The following is a 17,271-nucleotide window of genomic DNA, read 5'->3' as shown; positions in this document are numbered from 1 at the left end:
GCTCAAAGATAAATGGTTGGCCAAGAATTTGTAGTCACTGAAGGACAGTCTGAGAAACAAAGATGTTTGGTGGTGAGGGCTTCTGTTGCTGAGAAGATGAATACAAACCAAGGTCCGGTTTTAGCAGTACAACATAGTGCTTAGAATGAGAAGCCAAGCAACACTCGGGAATCAATCCACTCCCTGCATAGCTGGGATGAGATAAACAATACACAAGCAGGTATACTTGTGTAACGGTTTTCGGATGACGCACAAGAATTATTTCTTCCGGCAAGAATAATCATTGTCACACATCCTTTTGTGGCAGCTATGTGACCATGACCTTTTGAAACTAAACTCACAATCAAGCTTTTGAGTAGAGGACACAGGTTTAGGTTTTCCTAAAAGCTCTACAGAGTGGCCTCGAGAAAGGTGATGAAAGACACTTTGTTTTAACAATTTCTGCTAAGACCAAAGACGATAAAGATGGACAAAGCCCTCTACAGCTAAGGCAAGCAAACAAGGCTCCATCCCTATTATAATGCAGAGCTTGAACTCTTAATCTAACAATTTAACCCACACTTTGATCATTTCCTACATATACAACACAAGGTTGTTTTTATAAAACATATGAATGTATCATGTATGGATGGATTCATCATCAAAAGTCTGTTAGGAGGTAGACAGGAGTGGGGTAGGGGTACATCCCCAGTTAGGAGTTTGGGGTTCAAGTGCAAGCTGTTTTATTTTTACCCACTGATAAGTGCCATATCGTCACACATTCGCCATTTTCAGCCACTAATGGATCAAGTCCTTGCCCCTATGAACACACAGAGATGCAGCACACACGTTCCATTTTCAAGGACTGAAATATCAACTGAATGCATAACAATATTCAACGCAAATGAAAGGAAATCCTAACTTTTAATGTGTAAAACACCTCTCTTACAGTTAGCAGAGGCTTTAAAATATTTCTGTGTCCTCGTCATCTGCTCTCAAACATTTGAATGTTTCTTTGAATCAGCCTATTCTGGATTTCAGGCACTAGCTGTTTTTGGACTCTTGTCTATTGATTCAGAGAAGTAATTCCAACATCACAGCAGAGCGAATCAATAGGAAGTCCAGTTATCGAATCACTTTGTGGTATACTGGGTTTTATTTTTCTCCTCTGTCTCTCTGTGAATCTTTGTACGTCTTTGTTTCTCTTCTTTCGTTGTCTTTTGCCACGTCCCTCGTCCCTCCCTTCACCAGCACTCTTCCTCTTGCTCACTCGCTGTAACTCTCATTGCTTCATCCACTCTATTCTTTGACCTCTGTCCCACTCGGTGTCTGTTTCTATGTCTGTTGTTATCCCTGCTTCTCAGATTATCATCGGGCACTCTGTCAAAACAAATAATTCACTACAACCTTGTCTACACCGGAGCCAGAATAAGAGCCAAACTAACAACTGTTTCATCTTAGGTCTATTCTTGGAGCGTTAACCGAACTCAGGAGGACATGGCTCTCTCCATTTAAGCCTCATTTGGTTTGGAACAGTATAACAGAATCGATTGGCTTGAATTATTAAAGCAGGGTGAAGTAGTGTTGTGGAGAAAAAAAATGTAACTGCTCAAAGCTGAGGGAGAGGGTCATACATATCTTAGGCTGAGAAATGTCTATATTCTGTGAATAGAGATGCAGCTGGAGGTCAAGCGATGCTGGTCAGAAATTCAACATGGAAAACTAGAGGCAGAATCATTAACCTTCAGACTGCCAGGTGCAGCAATCTGACTCCAACAGGGTGACATACACAGCCTATGAATACACATTTGCTTTGGGGGGGTGTCCTGGAGGCACAGTTTAAAAATGTATAAAGTACAGTGGCTTTTCTCTCTGATGATGATAGAGTCTTTAAACTTTCAGAGTCTTTTAAAAATTTCAACTTCCTGTTTTGGTCACATGGTCCCTGCCAGCAACTGAGGATTCTTGTAGTTGTAATAACTAAAAAAGTCCCCCTGTATTTTATGGAGAAGGAACTACTGCACACCACAATCTGGAAGCATTACGTCTCAGTGAGGCACATGAGAACTAAACTGCAGTTTCTGAAATGTTAACGTTGCTTTCTTAATATCCCCATTGTTAGACAGGAAAGCATTTACCAACCATCTCTGCTTCCAGAAATTCTACCATTAATATGCCAAGATGCTATCACACAGAGAGCCACAATAGACTTCTATTGTCATGGTATTGTCCTGTAATCTTCATTGTTATGCAACAAAAACTGCTTCTTCCTGAATTTCTATTGAAGAAGCACCACAGTGTGCCACAAATGTTAAAGCTTTATCACTGTCCTTGAAAAATGTTTTGGTACATCATAAAACACAAGACTTTTCTCAGAAACTTTATTTGTTATAAATGAAAAAAAACACTTATGTTATTTAAGCTTCTTGTCATTTTAATTACCTCATACAGAACAGAGCAGTTAGAGGAGTGGTGCTAGATCTCCTTGTAAATTGAACTGAACCATGGCATTTCTTCCTGTAAATCTTTCCCAAAAGAGCCATCATGAGATTTTGTGAAATCAATTAATCTTTTTTTTTTTCGCGGAGCCAAAATGGCCTTCAGTTTCCTCAATTCTCCCCTGTAAATTAGGCAAATGAGCCACGATAAGTCTTCCTGCCTCTCATTCCCAGAAGTGGTCCAAAGTGCCATCTTGACATCAATGAGATTGATTTATTTTCCATCTGAAGCCAAAGAGGCATCAAGGCCCCTATATTCCTGAAATCCCTGCTGTAAATTAAGAGCCTGAACCATGATATGTCTTCTTGTCAGTCTTCCCCAAAAGGGCTATAAAAGGGGCCGTAAGATTAATGCGTTTGTCATCATCAAGAGGGAAAATGGCCACCACTTTTTACGAAGAGACAGAATATTTCTCTGCAACTGCCATTATAAAATATGAAGCTTAACATAACACCTCTCCTTGTGCTCTTTTTTTTCCAGAAGGGCCATCATGAGATCCGCGAGCTCCGTCAGTTTCATTTCACCAGTTGGCCCGACCACGGCGTTCCCTGTTATGCCACAGGACTGCTGGGCTTCATACGACAGGTCAAGTTCCTCAACCCCCCAGATGCCGGGCCCATAGTGGTACACTGCAGGTGAGAGGGCAGACACAGGGTTTTTGTACAGAAGATAAACTGTAATTCCCTGCAGCTGTTGGTCAGCGGCTGCACAGTCAAGGCAAGGACAAACACCCCCCCCCAACACCACACAGGGCTCTTTGGGTCTCATGGCTTTTGTAAAGCCAGAGTAACAAGCACAAAAGTGTCTTTTGTGTTTTTGTGTGACAAAAACTGATATATCTATTTATTTGCTCATGTCAGCCATGTTGTTGTCATTTTCAGTGTCTTGTATTTGGTTCAGCCACCAAAGCTGCTTGGTGAGGTTTAAACTTCTCAAAACTTCTCTCTTGGTTACCACAGTGCTGCCCCAACCTAGAGGCTGTATAAACTTAAATTCACACCACAGGAGGGCACATTAAATCACTATTGTGTATTGTGACACATTCACGCAAAAACACACACGCATGCACACACTGCTCTCCCTTGTCCATAAATTAGATTGATGGTGTTAACCTTTAAAAAGTAGGCAACAGGGAAAAAAAAGAAATTCACCCTTGAACCCTTGAAGGTAAAAAAGTGACAGTGTTAAGATCACCATGGCGACAGTATGTTTAACCTCCATGTTCTCTTCTCTATGGGACGTAACAGTTCAACGTTGGGGCCACGTTTGTCAGGAGGCACAAGATTTAAAAGGTCACCATTTAGACAAGCTGTAAAAAATAAATAAAGAAAAAGCTTTGGAGTAGATTACTCATCTTATCATTTAACATTAATGTATTCCATTAGGTGATCCACCTCAATACAATGCGATGCTTTGAAGGGGGAATATGGTTCCTAACCCAGCACCTTGGTGGTGAAAAGAAACCTTCATACAATACATACAAGTGCATGGAGGTCAAGGTGGGCCTTGGGTAGGTCACTTTGTTAGCCAAGATAATGGCAGAGAAGCTTGGTGAAGATGGGAGAAGTTGAAACCACGACTTAAAGTGAAGTAACAGTCTGATAAATAAACTGCAGTCTTCTTGGTCAAAATTGGGAATCCTTGGAAATCAAATATCAATCTATCAATATTGCAAAGCTACTTAAGTTAAAAAAAAAGAATGCGCTCAAAGTTAAATAGAATCTATTTTCGTTGTTAAAACTAAACATAAACACCAATATTCCTGACACACATCCTCATGCAAAAATGCCACATTCAGGTAAAAAGACACATGGGTTTATGCTTACAGAATACATGGATAGATTGCTCGACGTGTCATTGTGTTACGTTTACTTTAATGGTTCACAATGGGGGTGCAGAGAATGGCAGGGGGAGCTTGACAAGGCAAATGAGTAACCCGTCAGTTCCACCAGGCACGTAAGCGCCATGTGCTCTAGATCAGCTCTAGTCAATACTCTTCTCTACACAAGGGAGACTCAAGTTTGGAAACCACTGGGTAAGGGATGAAAAACAGGGTTAGTTAACAATCATCTTAAATCACATCACATTTTATAAAGGAAAACTGTTCAGTTCACACAGTCACCATTTACAGCTACCATCACAGCCCACCACATGTACATGTAGTCGAATGTTCTGTTGCACTGGAGGCTTTTCGTGTTTGTACAATTGTCCCAATTGTCCATTTCAAAACAGCATGGGTTTTTTTTCATCATGAAGCATTCATAAAGCGTGCTCACACCCTGTTCCTAACCAATTAAATGACAAAATTATACATACAAGCAGAGGGTGGAGGAACACTGTGGACAGGCAAACGAGGTGAGTGTAAACAGATAGCTGTAGTAAAAGTATGCAGACGGACAGGCAGGAAGTTATGGCAGTCACTTCCAATTTCCGGGGGCACTCTGACGCTATTGGCCTGTGTCATGAGGCTTTCAAACACACACATACACACACAGGCCCAGCAGTATTCTGGTCTCAACATTAATCACAGAGGTTGACAGGTAATCTGCCGAGGCGCTCCCTCCTTTTCTCTCTCTCTCTCACTTTTTCTCCTTCCTATCTTTCCTTACCGCTCCTCTTATCTCTCCTTTTTCCCTCCTTCTGTTTCCTCTCTCTCTCCCCCCCTCTCTCTCTGCAAACTGTCAGAGGGATTGCAGAGTGAAAGATAGGTTTCTCCCCTCCCTCTCTCCATCCGTCTATACCTCATCCTCTAACTTCCATCCCTCCATCTATGTCTCCTTCCCTCCCTTGATCTCTCCCCTGTGACGACCACTTCTATCGCTCACAGTCGCTAACCTCTTCCCACCATTCCCTCTCTCCTTTTATCCAGCTCATCCATCCATTTGCTGGTCTGCCTCTCCACCTGTCTCTTCCCTCCAAACATTGCTGTTCACTATGTGTCGCCTTAACACCTGACAGGGGGCATTAAAGTTACTACATGAGTGAGAGTGTGAGCAAACCCACCCTCATCCTGAAGTCCATGATCATTCCAGGCACTAGTTTCTCTGTCAGACATAAGGACATCATGTCAGACTACGTATGACTAGATGTATATTTTCTGATTGCTTGGTCATCATTTTATATTGATTATGCAACAAAAAAAATTATCATCACCTTTTCTATGCTTAAGAGTGCCATCAGTGCTGATTGGGGAAACAATGAAAGATCATTCCTTGTCAAATCTGATTCTTGTTGGGGAACAAGGGTGTCTTATAACATGTTTAAAAGAGGTCCAAAATCTTTTTTTCTAAAAACTTAAAAAAAAAATTCAGCAATGTATTGATGTCTATTTATGTGCTTATTTTCCATTTTTCCATCTTGAGATCAGTTTACTCAGAGTTTGTTAAACCTGCTTTCTGAAACAGTCCTCAGATGTTATACTAAGCCTAGCAGACTGGAAGTAGTAAGAAACAGATGTTGGATAGCTTGCCACACTTAAGGTGCTTCTGGCTGAGAAATACAGTAAATCCAACACACATTACCATGTACTTTAGAGTAAATATGAGATATGACAAGTTTTAGCTGTTTAAGGAGTATTTGACACAAAAATTTGACAGTATTTGTGCACAGACACAACTTGAATGATAAATGCAAAAAAGCCAAGGGTCTTGTTAAGGGTTGTTAAGTTGTTGAACTTATAATATTGTTTATTCAGTATTGCTGATGTGTCTCGCTGCAGTGCTGGGGCAGGGAGGACAGGCTGTTTCATTGCAGTGGACATCATGTTAGACATGGCAGAGAATGAGGGAGTGGTGGACATTTTCAACTGCATCCGAGAGCTGAGGTCACAACGAGTCAACATGGTTCAGACAGAGGTAAGTGTAGAAGTACGTATTGATATGTCATATCAGTCTTCCTGTAATACACTCCAGGTTATGCAGTTTGAATTCTTAAGGTTTATTGTTCGATATACCCGTTCCACAGCAACAAAAAGTTGTGTCTTTTTGTCAGTTGAGGACTTAGGTTAATCATTCTCCTTTACACAGTGTCATAATTTGCTCTAATTTTGTAGTATCAATCATTTTAAAGAGTCTGTGCCTTGAAATGACCGGGTATTTCATTTCAGAACAGAAGTGCTCATTTCTTCTCTAAGCTACCTTAAGCCGACCTAATCCATCCCGCCTCTGCATTCCATTTGTGCTACTGATGAAAACCTTGCATATCCAGAAAGTCAACTTTTTCCAGGAATAAAGAAACAGCTTCATTTTCAGACTGACAGCTCAAGCTTGGCGTCTGAAATTGACTGAAACTGAATGGGTTTTTAGATTCTTGAGGTTAAGAAAAAGTAACCCAGACTATCACGTTAAGTGTTTTCATACCACAGTGGTGGTGTGAATCCTAGTTTTGTATGTGTGTCTGCACCAGTCTTTTGTGTGCACATTCGTACGTGTGTTTCTATGCCTCTTGAAACCAAGCTAAATGCATCCTGCCCTGCCTTTTGAATATGTGTGGGAGCAATTTGTGTCAGTGTTGAAGCCGCTTGACGGTATTATAATCCTGCTCTGCGCAACACAAAGCAATTAATCTTTTAAAAGGCGCAGGGGAATTCGGAGTGCGTGTTTTGTGTGTATCAGTTGAGCGCTTGTCTGTTGGTGTGTATGTGTGTGTGTGATCATGGCTATATGCCTGTGTGCGTACATGTGTTCTTGCATGCAAGTGTGTGTCCGTGCATGTCACCAGAGTAGGTAATGGCCAGGAGAGGTCATTTCAGTGATGCTTTTAAACTCTCCTCTGCGCTCCAAGGGCAACAATTAACATTCAACCAGGAAAGAGGCTGAGAGATAAAGTGAAAGGCAAATTGAAAAACCGAGAGGCAGCAGACAAACATAAGTGTGAAAGGAAATGAGATATAAAAACTGAAGCAACACTAAAACTGGAATGATAGTGGCACGAAGAGAGGGTGGTAAATTAACATGCAATGTGGCTTTAGGAGCTATGAATGCTTGCGCCAATGAGCTAGTATGTAGGGGTATTAAAGAATACACTCAATCCAGAACAAAGCAAACCTAGCATTGGCTCAGTCTAATGGCCTTCTTAATTCATCTTCAGCCTGCCACAAGGCCACTGGCATACAAATGATGTATTTGTTCAAAGGAAAAAGGAATTGTGTTTACAGAGAGTTGAGAGGTGATTGAAATTGCCAAGATATGTACAGCTTCTCTGTAGGAAAGTATAGGCAAGTCTAATGTATATTAGGTAAAACGTTCATCTACTCACAAAAGCCAGGAAAATGTCTGCTATATTTCATCAAATCAAATCCTTTGACCGTCTTGCGCTTATGTTGCAGGAGCAGTACGTGTTTGTTCATGATGCCATCTTGGAAGCCTGTCTATGTGGGAATACAGCCATACCGGTGTGTGAGTTCAGAGCCATTTACTACAACATCAGCAGGCTGGACCCACAGACCAACTCCAGCCAGATTAAAGATGAGTTCCAGGTGAGCCCACACACTTGTTTTTGTCATTTATCATTTAGATTCATTCTGGAGATGTATCCAAGCCTTAACCTTAGGTCCTAGTCTTCTTTGCTCTAGTATCTTACTTAACTGGCAGGGTAAGTAAAGATTATTACATTTCTTTTCCATCCATCAGACTCTGAACATAGTGACCCCTAGAGTCCGTCCAGAGGACTGCAGTGTGGGATTGCTACCCAGAAACCACGACAAGAACCGCAGTATGGACGTCCTATCAGCAGACCGATGTCTGCCTTTCCTCATATCAGTGGATGGAGAGAGCTCCAACTACATCAACGCTGCATTAATGGATGTAAGTTTGGATTTCTGAATATGTCTATGTTTAACATAGATTACAGATTAAACTTTCAAGTTTCTTCTTATTTCAATCCAGAGCCACAAACAGCCAGCGGCCTTCATCGTTACCCAGCATCCTCTGCCAAACACAATGGGCGACTTCTGGAGGCTGGTCTTTGACTACAACTGCTCCTCCATTGTAATGCTCAATGAGATGGATGCAGCACAGGTACGAGTGCTCATTTGTATTCGCATTTGTATGTGTTTTGTGAGACTGCTGTGGCTGACTGTGGTGGTTTTTAGCCTTGTGCGTGGCCTTGGGATTGGAATTTGACCTTCTTCAATGACATGCTGTAAAATGTCTTCAAACAAACAAATGAGTTGCTTTAGTCCATTTAAAAGCAAGGCTACTCTTTTGTTAGCTCAGTGATTTTAAAAACCCACACACGCTGTAATTAACTTGTCAAAAGCTCTGACAAAAGAAGACAAAGATGGAAACACACAGAGACATGTCATACTACATAAAATACATTTGTTAAACATATATTCACAAGTACATGACTAATCTGTCTTGTCTTGATTGATTGACACCCATGACAAATTAGAGGTGTGTTTTTTTCCAATTACTGACACCAGATCTCTCTTAGGTGTTTACAGAGCTAATACAATGCTCCACAAAGAAAATCTGAAAGGAATATGCATTTATATGCACCATCTTCCCTCATCATCAGCCTTTCACTGCTCGAGAGTGGCATCAGTAATGTTGGAGGAAGTGATATAATCAGTATTTGATGTTTACTGACCGGTACCAGGTCACAGTCTGGGTGAAAAAAAAACACTGTGTTGATCTAGCTTTTGAGCAGGTTTCATAAGACACACTTAAAGATTAATCAACGCGGTCAAGGTTAAGTCAGCTCATCTTTCCCTCGTTGAATGTAAATTAGACGTGGATTATCACTTCACGGCGAGTTAATAGAACTTACTTAAGTTTGATCCTAAATAAAGGATCATATTCCACGTGAAGCAGTAAGTCTTTCATCAGGCTTATATTTACATGCATTTGCATAAACTTCACACTCTCCTCTGTGCTTTGTTTTCTGCAGTTATGTATGCAGTACTGGCCAGAGAAAAGTTCATGTTGCTACGGTCCAATTCAAGTGGAGTTTATATCGGCGGACATCGACGAAGACATCATCAACCGAATTTTCAGGATCTGCAACATGGCCAGGGTAAGTTGTCTTTTGTTTATATATATATATATATATATATATCTTTAGGACAAACTCATGCTCCTTAACTTAGTTTAAAACTTAATTCAGCTGTATTGACACCACATACAGTATAATATTACAGTTTGGACCTGACAGTGGCTTAAGGAAAGGATGATCAGTGTAGGTTTGGGTTTAGGACCTTTCTAAGGAGCACTTTAAAACACATATGGCCCCTTACTGACGCAGTTTAATGTCTCTTGCCCATCATTGTTTAACCGTGGATCCAACAGAATTTAAATTCCTTCACTGCAGTGCTGTACATGTGTATTTTCAGGGTTAACCCTCCGTCTGTCTTTTCACCCTCTCGTACTTTTTATCTTATTCTCCATCACCTATATTATTCAGTTTTTTCTTCTTGTCCCATGCACTGTTAATGACATTATTCTTACTCAAACTGGCTGACAACTCAGCTGACATTCTGCCCCTTAGTTTAGTAAACTTCTGCAAAAGGCTGCATAATATATGACTTCCTGTACCATTTCTTAGAGCAGCGGGGCAGCAGGAGTCTGTTGCTGAAGCTGCTTCTCAGTCTGTCCACAGTGTTGTAAAGAGGGTGGGATGGATTGCTCATGATCTTTATTGTCATTGTACAATAATATTTTTACAACAAAAGCCTTGGGTTCAAATAGATTATGAAACAGTATACAGAGCAACACGATGAAACACAGGAGAGGCATTTTCCATGTCATGTGACCTTTCCCTCTGCTGTGTCATCACTATGACATCACTACAGCAGCTAGGCTGAAGCCTCCATAGATAAAAAAAAATGATGGTGATGAGAGGGGTGCAATAACAACAGGCTGTCTCCCCTCTCATCTTCTTCCGCTTGCGTTCCTTTTCACCTCTCCTCTCTCCCGTTTCTTCGCCCACCACACCAGCCACTTGCCTCCTCTTGTTACTCCCTTCTCATCTCATTTTCTCACCCATCCATGACGGCACTACTCCGGCGGTGCCCTATCGTCTGTATGCTCCTATAGTGCTTAGTGAACTTCCCGCTACCTTACTCTCTATATTCTCTCTCTCTCTCCTCTTGGTCTCAAACACATCACCAGTCTAGTGTGAAATGGCTTATATCATCGCCATAACAGCACATCTCACACTGTGTGAGAGCAGCTCCAGCCTAGCTGAGTCCATAAGCCATCAAATGAGGAGGGAAACGGTGGAAAATGTGAGGAGAAAAAATCTGACAGAGAGGGAGAGGAAATACAAAAATGTAAGGGGGGGGTGGGTAGAAAAGTAGGGTGAGTTGATCAATGAGAGTGATGGAGAAATAAGAAAACACGTGTGGGAAATTGAAAAAAAAATGATACTGCTGTATGTGGTTGGTTGTGTGCAGACATGTCGATCTGCATATGCATGTGTGGCGAACATAGCAGTAAATCAGTCTGACAGTGATGGCGGGTTTTGGTATTTCATCCAGTGGATGCCAACAGCCTTGGGCCAGATGACTGAAACATAGCATGTCTGCCATGAAATTGAATTAAACATTATGAGCTATCCTCTTTGTTGAGGCCAATGCTGATTGTTTTGTTCAAAAACAAGAACTAATTGGAGCAAAAAAAGCAGACTAACACATAAAAAAAAATAAATGTCAGTTTAGTGTATATAATGTATGTATATTATAACCACATGTGGTGATTTCCCTCAAGGCAACCAACAAGGACCCCCCCCTGAAAAGACAGGCAGCATTTACATTTACATCTTTCTCTCCTCAGCCACAGGACGGTTACCGCCTGGTGCAGCATTTCCAGTACATTGGCTGGCCAGCCTACAGGGACACGCCCCTCTCCAAGCGCTCCATCCTCCAGTTGGTCAGGCGGCTGGCTAAGTGGCAGGAGCAGTATGACGGAGGAGACGGGAGGACTGTGGTACACTGCCTGTAAGTGTAAACCGCGTGAGAACACCCCTCCCCCCCCACACACACACACACACCTGAAAACATGATGAAATAGTAGGCTGCTCTGTGGGATAACAAATCAACACAAACATGTGAAGACAAATGTGGCCTTACAGTGTGTGTGTGTGAGATGAAAGATGCTAAGATACACTCGCTGATGATAAAGTGAACACACACAAAATGTCCACCAGCACTCATTCAGAGAATCACACACACACACACACATTTTTAAAATAATGGATACAATAAATGGTGTTTCTGGACATTTCCATTTATCTTTGCTACAAAACATTTTCATGCTTTATTTTGCCTTGCTGATCTGTCACACATGCAGATGCCTTAAACTCAACATTTATCTTGTGCTAGGGAGCCGTGGATAAGCACTAATGGTGCAAAATATCTTTAAATGTTTGCACATAAACACTGCATTTTATAGCAATGTCAACCCAAATAACAGATTTTCATGATGACGGCAGATCACACACAGATTAAACACACACCCCAAAACCTGCATATATCTCCCAGTGAAACTTTCAGCAAGCCAGCCTGCTGTTGATTACACATACCGGTGTGTGTGTGTGTGTGTGTGTATACAACATTCAGTTCCATACAGTTCCGTTCTGAGCGGAGCTAATGAAGCCCATAATGAGGGAAGGAAACAAAAGCTATAAAATCTATAGAAGAGAGATTACAGGGAACTTCACAGACAATAATACACACACACACACTCCAAATATTGCCTCAAGCACATTCACTGGTGCTCATCCAATCAGCTTCCTCTGTCACAGCTCATTGGACCAATCAGAAATGGCATTGATTTGTATTTTTTTCCCACTTCCTATCTGCACTGAGGTTTTTGTTGGATGTTCAGTTTTCAGGGAGAATGTATGAAATAAAGTTTTTAGCTGCAAGTGGAGCCAGTAGGAGTAAAGTAAAAAAACAATATGACTGACCTTTGACCCCAGGTTCAGGTCAATCCCTATAGCGATTGATTTCTGATCAACTTTATCAGTAAATTCTTATGTTGTTATGCCCAATGCAGTGAATGTGACTGACAGGGGTGTGAGCTTTCTCTGCTTCCAGCTAAAGACAACCACATACACCGGCTAATCAACCCCACCTATTGATTTCACAGACTCAGTAATACCAGCGATAAGGAGAAACATGATGGTTCAATCAGTCGCTGGTGATAATGGATTATATTTCTGCTCCTCACTTGTCCTGGAGGTTGGAGTCTGATGGGGCTTTAATGCCGAGCACATGTCTCATTTTCAGCAAATCACAGTGGGAGAACCTTTTTTTAGAAAATAGCAAGGAGCAGCACAGTTAACACAGCAATCTGTCTGTGCAGTGTTTAGCTGGAGCCATACAGATATATATATATTTGAGATAAAGCAGAGTAAGAAAAAGATGGTGCTGTCTGATCCCAGTCGAAACCCTCATTAATATTCCAAACATGTGGCCGTTCATATCTGGGATAGTGTATAATGTCAGAGACGTTTTAAATCAAATAAAAACATGTCCGTGCTTAATCACTCCTACAAAATACTTTAGCAGCTGCTACGTTCCTCGCACTTAGATCTTCAATGTTCAGGCTTTTCAGGATTGTTGCTGAATCTGTGGGCAGATTATAAAGTGAATGGCTTTGAAATAAAAAGCACTTAATGTATGTAACTTTAATTTACAACTTAGTGTAGCTGATTTACAGCTAGCTGGCCTATTGCACTTACCGATGCATCACTTTATGCTACTTAAAAGCAATGATTATACACTATATTTAATTATCAAATGAATACATATTTAATATTTAATCTCACTTAGCCTACTGATGGCTAAAATCCACACTTAGATGTTTACATATGTGTAGTACATTAGTTTGTGAAGTGATGATAACCTGTACTATCAAGTGCTCAGCATACACTCCGTGCCCCGTAATTCAGTCACTCAGTAACTCTTCCTCTTGAATTTCATGATAAAGGCTTAAAGATATGTGTTCAACTAGAAATTTCACAACAGATACTGTTCCATTAGCATCTACTTTCTTCACTTTGTGAGGTGTATTACTCCATCTTCTTTTACTGTACATGCTAAAGCCGCATGAGTTAAAGGTAGGGTAGGAGATTTCATTCTGATGCACTTTTTGTTAAATTAGTGTAACTTCTCTTTACAATCCGACAGCAACCAATTAGTTTGGGAGTTTGGCATTAAAACGAAGACTATGAATCATCTGTGGAAGCTATAAAACGCTAAAAACATCAGCCAATCCTCCGAGGCACCCCTGCGCGGAGTATTGGCTGGTTGTCACTCTCTTCCTGCTCTGCGCGCACCAGAGAGGTACGTGCATGATGGTCAAAGTCACAGACCGCAGCTGGTCTTCAGGTAATGTGCGTCCATGTTACTGGGAGGCGTGGTCTCGGGGTGAGCTCAGAGAGAACTCTCACTGAGTTTTCAAAATCTCAACCTACCTTTAACAACTTCCCCCTGCAGGATCAATAAAGTATATCTACCTATCTAACAAGTAGTCTGCATTAGCCATTAAGCTAGCTTGTGTTGCACACTGAGGCAAAGGACGAACCATGTGAATTTCTGTAGAATTTAGAGAAGGTTTAGCTCACAGTCTATGTGCACAATAGCAATAAAAAGCTATAATTTGAATTCACATTTTTAAACAAACTCTTTTTGCCTATTTTTGCCTCTAAGATGCATTTCTTTTCTCCCTTACCTAGAAATTAGTTGCTGACACTGAAGCAAGCATCTGAAAAAAGTCAGGGAAGAAGTACAAAAAGAATACTTCTGCATTTTGAATTTTAGCCTCAATACTGAGATCTAAACCCAGTGTGGTGCCTTTAAAAACAGGTTTACATGTGGAAAAGGTGGGAAATAACTAGTACATGACATTTAAATCTATTATTTAGCTTAATCTAATTCATTTGACAGCATTGCATTGCATATGAAAGCCTACTCTGCATTGCTATGCAGAGTAGGTAGACAGTGGATGATTTGGGTGACGCCTGCCACTCCACCTCTCAGCACCTGAATGTTTTATTCAGTCTGAATGCTGCAGGAATTCAGCTGGAACCAGGTGAGATGGGAAAGTGTGAAGCTGTTTTCATGGTGGGTGGTCTGACTGCTGACTGGCAGAGCACTGACTGCTGATTGGGGCACATAGCCAGTAAACACACACAAAAAAGATACATACAAATATATTCATACTGCTGCAGCTTTAGCAAAACATTTCCACTGTATTAGGTTGTTTTTTTTCATCAGTTTTAGTTGAACAAATGTCTTAAATCCATTAGTATTATCCCTGTTCCTCCGTGCAGTGACAGGTTTCTTTGTGTCACTTTCTGTCATTCTTTGTCTTATTCAGCTGTTTCTCAGCTGTTGTCATTACACTCGTCTCACTTTTGGTAAGGATACAACTGGTGTGTACTTTGTGCATTGATTTGCATTAAGAAGACTCTTTGAAAACCGAAGCGGTTCAGGCCAAGCAGCAACCTTCCGGGCTCAGAAGCCCATTCGAAAGTGTCAAAACTTGTAGTTCACGCCGCAGCCACTGGGGGGCTGGCTCCAGAACCGAGTCTTTTCCCAAAGACTCCCATGTTAAAATGGCCACCTTCACAGCAGAAATAAACATGTTTACAGCCTGGTACAAAAAAACCATTCTGGTCTCAAATGATAAGTTCTCTTCTAGTCTCAGTTGTACGGGGGGTTAATTTTTTTTATAACTAACTGTTTTAATTATATATGGACTTGAACTTACGCATAATTATGAATTCCGCTTTGAGCGACAGACGCAGCAAGAGTTTCCTCGCCTGACTTCGTCAACTCTGCTCGTGCGCCCCCTTTTTCTCTGTATTAGGAGTTTGTGACGCTGCTCAGAGCGTCCCGGAGCCTCAAAACGACTCAGCAAAAAAAAAAAAGAAGGGGGGGGGGTAACGTCACGAAAGCTCTGTCCATAGTTTTTACTGTCAATGGTTCAGATTTGTGTATTATTTTCCATTTGTGCTTGCACTGATGTTACTGTCCACTAGTAGATAATAAGTCACTCATAACTTCTACTTGTTATTGTGGTGGGTTTTGACAACAGGTTTCTCTCATGAAAATGTTTTTTGACAATGTCCTCTTCCTCCCTTCTCTCCTCGCTCCTCCTCTTCCTCCTGGTCCTGCTCTCCCTCCTCCATCCTGCTCTTCCTCCTTTTCCTCCCTTCTCTTCTCCCCCCTCCTCCTCTTCCTCCACTGCAGTACCGGTGGAGGCCGTTCTGGAACGTTCTGTGCCATTTGCAGTATCAATGAGATGATCCAGCAGCAGAACATTGTGGATGTTTTCCACACTGTCAAAACTCTGAGGAACAACAAAACAAATATGGTGGAAACTATGGTGAGGATTTTAGCACACACACACACACACACACACACACACACACACACACACAAATGATAGGAAATGAGGATGATGCAACAGTTAGCAGGTGTTTATAACTACTGGAAGGAGGACGCAAGACATGAAGCAGGACATGTAATAAGACCATTCAAACATCATTTAGCATCCCCAGAAAATTAAAATAATGAGAACACACAACACTTACTGACATTATGCTGCAGCCAAAATACACACACACACACACTGGGGCCACTACCACACATATGTATTCGCACACAGACTCAGGTAGCAGGTGTCTCCACATTTTTCCCATCTCCTTTGTAAAGAAATTCTCAGTGTGTTACTTTGGTCTATATTGCACACCTGCTGACACAAATACATGCAGAGACAGGGCCATGATAGAGACACACACATACCGACGCACTCACTCACACACACAAGTTGTTTTAGATGGATTACACCACTGAATTGCTCTGACTCTGACTTTCTTTCTCTCCTCTCACAGGAACAGTACAAGTTCTGCTACGAAGTGGCCCTGGAGGCGCTCAGCTCCTTCTGATCAGCTGATCACCTCCTTCCCGTTTGCTATTGACGTCATTGCATTTTCAACGCAACACTGGGACACACACAACAGTGCAGAACTGCATCATGTTGACCCGAATCCTACCTGTGAGCATGTGTGCCTGTGAGTATGTGTGTGCGTGTGATTGAGAGCGCGTGCACGTGAGCGCGTGCGAACAAAAGAGGGCATGCCTGCATATCGGGGTGCGTGCGTATCTATATGTGTGCCTGCGACTACACACACACACACGACCTGTACAGAAGAGAGAGAAAAAAAACAAAAAAAGAAAGTGACACAATCATACACACTGGAGATTTTCGTGTGTGTGTGTGGGACTGGGAACTTTACATGCTTGTATAAAGAAAAAAGAAAAAACTGATATGTTTAAAAAAAAAAGAGAAAAAAGGTAAATCAGATGTTTAAAAGAAGCGCCACTCTTTCCTTCTCTATCTCTCTGTCCTCTCTGCTGGGCTGTGATGTGACTATTGTACAGTATTTCCTTTTTAGATATATTCTATGCCTTGAATGTCGTCTCCCTCTGAAGGCTGGATGCACACTGGAAGAGCAAAGATATTTACTGGATCAAAGCTTAAAACACTTTCTGCCATTTTTTTTTCCCCCCTATGAAATGACTTCCTCGCTGGTAGTGCCTCTCGTTCCGGTCGATGTTTTATTGGTAGCTGTAATGTAGTAACAGGCTAAAGATGTCTCAGCATGGTTTCTTTTTCTTCACATGGCAACAATGACATGACACTTTAACAATAACATTTTTTTAGGGACTGTGAAGGAAAAAAAATGAAGACTCCTAAATGTTTTAGGATGGTTAAAATCTTATAGTGTGCATCCACCCTTATTGTAAATAAGATAAGACAACCACAGTCAAACAAACAA

General features: G+C 41.4%; 1 protein-coding gene across 1 annotated transcript in view; it reads left to right on the top strand.

Annotated features, from left to right (window-relative positions):
• The window catches only part of LOC114435538 (receptor-type tyrosine-protein phosphatase T-like), a 257,192-nt gene extending 240,220 nt beyond the window's left edge, over positions 1-16,972 (top strand). Inside the window, exons 29-37 of the mRNA XM_028405262.1 lie at positions 2,959-3,113; positions 6,197-6,332; positions 7,805-7,954; positions 8,109-8,282; positions 8,364-8,495; positions 9,370-9,495; positions 11,253-11,416; positions 15,680-15,815; positions 16,324-16,972. Coding sequence (XP_028261063.1) covers positions 2,959-3,113; positions 6,197-6,332; positions 7,805-7,954; positions 8,109-8,282; positions 8,364-8,495; positions 9,370-9,495; positions 11,253-11,416; positions 15,680-15,815; positions 16,324-16,377 — 1,227 coding nt within the window. The 3' untranslated portion in view covers positions 16,378-16,972. The remainder of the gene's footprint in view (positions 1-2,958; positions 3,114-6,196; positions 6,333-7,804; positions 7,955-8,108; positions 8,283-8,363; positions 8,496-9,369; positions 9,496-11,252; positions 11,417-15,679; positions 15,816-16,323) is intronic.
• The last annotated feature ends 299 nt before the right edge of the window (positions 16,973-17,271 follow it).

Source organism: Parambassis ranga, chromosome 5 (genome assembly GCF_900634625.1).
Source record: "Parambassis ranga chromosome 5, fParRan2.1, whole genome shotgun sequence".
NCBI lineage: Eukaryota > Metazoa > Chordata > Actinopteri > Ambassidae > Parambassis > Parambassis ranga.
The sequence above is the reverse complement of the archived record's forward strand: the minus strand, read 5'-3'. Positions and strand labels throughout refer to the sequence as shown.